This window comes from Phytophthora parasitica, assembly GCF_000247585.1.
Source record: "Phytophthora parasitica INRA-310 unplaced genomic scaffold supercont2.54, whole genome shotgun sequence".
NCBI classification, from domain to species: Eukaryota; Oomycota; class Peronosporomycetes; order Peronosporales; family Peronosporaceae; genus Phytophthora; species Phytophthora nicotianae.
In genome coordinates this window covers 111,077-115,443 of record NW_008649040.1, presented here as the reverse complement: position 1 = coordinate 115,443, position 4,367 = coordinate 111,077, and the positions used below count along the sequence as shown (strand labels likewise).

The following is a 4,367-nucleotide window of genomic DNA, read 5'->3' as shown; positions in this document are numbered from 1 at the left end:
TCTGAACCGCCGAGTCGTTTGGAGGTGTGGAAGCTACCACGCATGTTAAGGTTTTTAGTGTAGTTCGCACCCTAATGATTTGCTGATATTGTATGCAGTTCCACGCGTAATGCTTTTGTTCCAAAACTAATACAATAGGAGCTTAGTTGTTCGTGTCAACGGTGGAACCAATGCAATTGTTCCGCGTATAATCTGTTCTGTTCTAGCGAAATCAAATTCTTCAAGTTGACGTAGGTACTGTTGCAGATAGGAAGGCTAAGATAAACACATTAGTTCTGAAACAAGTGATTATGTGCGCAACTATTACATTGGTTCTGCATGCAATTTCATCGATCTCCTCTAGCCGAGCGTCGCCGCTACGCGGAGGCAATTTATGTTTAATCGCTAAGGTGTTTCCCGCCTCCGCTTTGCTTCGGCGGGATCGTAGCCTTTTTAAACGATTACTATCATAGCCTCCTGCTTATAACTATGCCAACAGGTTAAAGCTTTTCTCTGATTAATTGTACTCTACATTTTATTTACGAATGTTTAGGATAGTCTCGCCTAATGCTATTAACATACTTTTTATTGTTTTTATATTCGCTACTCGATCATTGTGGAGTCTGCAGTCTGGCGTGTTTCATCAGTTCGTTTTATTGCTCGAACAACACTGCACCAAAAGGATATATACTTGCTTGTTTTTGTTTGACGTGTTAGTATTGTTGTTTCAAGACTTATAGCGTTCATGTAGAACTCCCATATAGCTATACTAACGACTATCGATATAGTTAAGTGTATATGTCTCAATCATTCTGCTTCAGATTAAGTGTCCACGTTTCCTGTGGGCTTGAGTGCGTTTACCATTTAGCGATGAACTAATGCACCCCCTCATAATTGTCTAAAACTCGTCGCATCCACTATCACAACTATTTGTAAACAGAACTTATGTTCTAAGAATTTTACAATGTTATTATATTGCGAAAACACTCATGCATTTACCCGTTGAACGCGAGGCTTTTCGTTTGCGGTCATCTCCCTAAACCCCTAGCTCCGTTAACTTGTATGTCGGGGAAGGGTTACGATAGTTAACGTAAATTATTTTTTATCCTGAACATTAGATAGCGACAACTCACCCGACACCTATGATGGTGCAAAAGAACTATCCTGTATCATCCAATTTGACATGGGTAAGCGATACAGGCTAATCCAATATCGTGTATTAAAATACGCAAAGAAGGCCACCACGTGTCAGAGTCGTAAGCATTTTTTTTCTGAAATATAGACTTCAAGGTTTAGCCCACCCAGAAATGGACATATTCTTCAAGATGTCGGCGCTTATCGTGCCGCTCGCAATACTCGATAACCCCTCTCAACTGCGTCGATCAAAGATGCGTCGAACAGAGGATCATCAGCTTCTTCTTCATCCCCGACGTGGACTTCTTCGGTAATGTCAGCCATCTCTCCCTCCGTCTCACTCTCGTCGCCACGTGAAGCACCATCATCGCTTTCACAATCTGACTCCATCGCCTTGTACTCTCTATTGTCATCCAAGTCTTGCACCAGGTTGATATCTATAATTTCAATAACACACACGTTTGAAAAATTAGCCTGTATTACAATCATGTATATACAGGATAACAAACCTGAAGAAATTGCAGCGTTTGCTGACGAATGGCGAGGTTCCGCTTCGTTAGAATCGTCGCCCACGGAACGAAATTGCTCATCCAGATTCCGTGTGGGTTCTTCCGCGCTGTCAAGCTCACACGAATCGTCTACCTCGCCGGAATCGTGCTGGCCCAACTTCTCGTCCACCATTGCATCCAACTCACGATTGCCCACCATCTCACCGGACTCTCTCACGTCCTCCATCGCTACGGACTCACGCGGTGCCGGGTCGCACTGCGAAGTTGACTGTGGGTGACTAGGACTGTGTACACAGCCGATATTGGCATCTACACGAGTAACAACACATCATAGAGATCAGGCTGGCACGCACATCGCCACATTTACACAACTATACGATACTTTCTGTTCTGTCGCCGGTTTTCTGCTCGTCTTCGGATGCGGTCTTCTCGTGCTGCGTTACCATGACTGCTAAAGCGGCAAGTTGTACAATACAATATTCAGCAACCTCTATCCAGTATCAGACAACGTAAGATATGCACATACCTTCTGGACCGTCGGCCGAACTCACGCTGCCCTTGGGTAGGTTCTGATCGGGCCCCGGAGCTTCAGGCAAAGTCACCGCTTCCTGCTTGGCTTTTGCGGCTGTCTCTAAATGCCGCGATCATGTTAGAATTGCTTAATATAATGAAAACAAGCTCTACCTGCTTACCAATATCGAGACGGTCCATATAGCGCTTTAACTCTTCTTCCCCCACGAAAAAGTCGACGCCTCGGGTATCCTTCCTCGTCTTTCTTGGCATCAAATACGTGTGATGGTCGGACAGGCCTACTGCCCTTTTGGACGTCCACCCCTCCTTTTTTAGCTCGACCCAAACCCGACATGTGTATCAAAACCGGCGAATTCTCGAATGAGCGAACGAGTGATGCTGAAGCATTGACCCGTAGGATTTTTATCGAGTGTGGCATACACAGCACTAACACCTTCTAATTTTAAGTTTTGGAAAATGGATAGATGCGGGACAGATTAGGTGAGACATGCAGGCACCCCATACCCTATTTGACGTAAAAATTGTATACACCATACAAAAATCAAGCAAAAAAATCCTTATCGTGTTTGGTCCAGGATAAGGATTTTTTAACGTGTCTGATACAGGCCGTCGCGTTCAAGGGGTTAAGCTTGTCGCGAAATAAGTCAGGGGTTCGAGTCGATACGAATAATGTTCAGTCTTTCGGAAAATAGCGTGATTGGTATCCCTGTCCGTGCTGTGACTAAGGAGTAAAACGCTATAGAGAATATGATCAAGTTACTTCTACATTATGGTATTAGTATCGGGTTTGTTTCTGTTATTATGTCTGGAACTAAATGTCATTACGGCTCAAATAAACTTCTTTATATTAGCAACCGTGTTCTTATCGCAGACCTGTTAGTAGTGCAGGTTACTCGTCAAGCTTATAACATACAAACTGTGTTATTTGGATAATGCTTAAGGTCCTAATTGAAAACAAGAGTTAATTATCGATATCTGTTGAGCTCGTAGCTTACCTAACGTGTCCCTATCGTGCAGTTCAGACTCAAATTAGTGGGGCACCGATACTACAGTCTGGTGGAAAATTATAGACGCACCAAAGATAAGCACTTCAACCAGCTAGGTACTAGCTTTTCGTTCTCAACGAGCGGGCAGCTAATTTTTTAGAACAACTTCTGCTGAGCCAGGAAATATCAAAGCATCGACCAAGTGACGTTATGTGTAATTGACAAAAGTTCATTTGTCATCTGGTGAAAAATTATAGACGCACTCGACTATATTTCAATTTCTTCAAACTGGTTAGCGTATTTTTCAATTTTGATAGTAGAGTTTCCCCTTCATATTCTTCTGGCACCATTTCACGCACTTGTTCTTCGTCAAAAGATGCCAAAAGGCGCGCTTCTCACACCGGAAGAGAAAGGTAAGGTTCTGGCTTACCGAGACTGCAGCCTAAGTAACACAGCGATTGCTGCAAAGATTGGACGCAGCGAGAAGGCCATTCGAATCTTTCTAACGCAATGAGTGAGTAGTAGGCCCTCCTAAAAAGCAATGCAGAAGGATCAAAGTCTTCTATCGGCATTCTCGGCGCATCTTTCGGTTTGCAATTCACAGAATAGATCATCACGAGAGATCGCATTCGATTTGGGGCGCGTTGTCAAGCATTCTACCGTGCTAAGAATGCTCAAGGCGTCCAAGTTCGCGAAGTTTGCTAAGCGAAAACCCGCTCCGGGCATCAAGAAACACCACAAAAAAGGCCGTGAAAGCTCCAGCAATTACGTTAAGATGCTACGTGATAATCCTCTCCCCTACGTTGAAGCACTCCGCACTATCAACCAGGTTTCTCGGCCAATATTCCAGCATTTTAGCGCGTCTATTCACTCTGCTCGCCGTACCAAGGAGTTCCTACAGGATGCCAGTGTCTGTGCGACGACACGACCGGCTAAAAGTCCTGATTTGAACACCATAGAGAACGTTTGGGGGATTCTAGCTCGTTGAGTTTATGCTGAAGGTCGACAATATGAAACACCAGCCGAGTTAAAGCAAAGAATCGTAAAATGCTGGGATGAAATCTCGCAAGACATCCAGACGCTGGCGAAGAGTATGCCAACTCGGATTGTACTGGTTGGTTTTACACTGCAGAGCCCCGATCGACTATTAAGTGCCGAAATGTTTGGTGCGTCTATAGTTTTGCATCAGCTGCATAAGTGTGTTATTGACATAGTTCAAAATCCATTT

The 4,367-nt window shown here is 44.1% G+C and overlaps 1 protein-coding gene across 1 annotated transcript; it reads right to left on the bottom strand.

Moving 5' to 3' along the window:
• Positions 1-1,068: 1,068 nt before the first annotated feature.
• On the bottom strand, positions 1,069-2,548 carry PPTG_15805 (hypothetical protein). Its single transcript, XM_008913557.1, has 3 exons — positions 2,315-2,548; positions 1,623-2,253; positions 1,069-1,550 (listed from the first exon to the last, which is right to left on the bottom strand). The coding sequence occupies exons 2-3, from the start codon at positions 1,846-1,848 to the stop codon at positions 1,315-1,317; spliced, it is 462 nt and encodes a 153-aa protein (XP_008911805.1). The 5' UTR covers positions 1,849-2,253; positions 2,315-2,548; the 3' UTR covers positions 1,069-1,314.
• Positions 2,549-4,367: the final 1,819 nt, after the last annotated feature.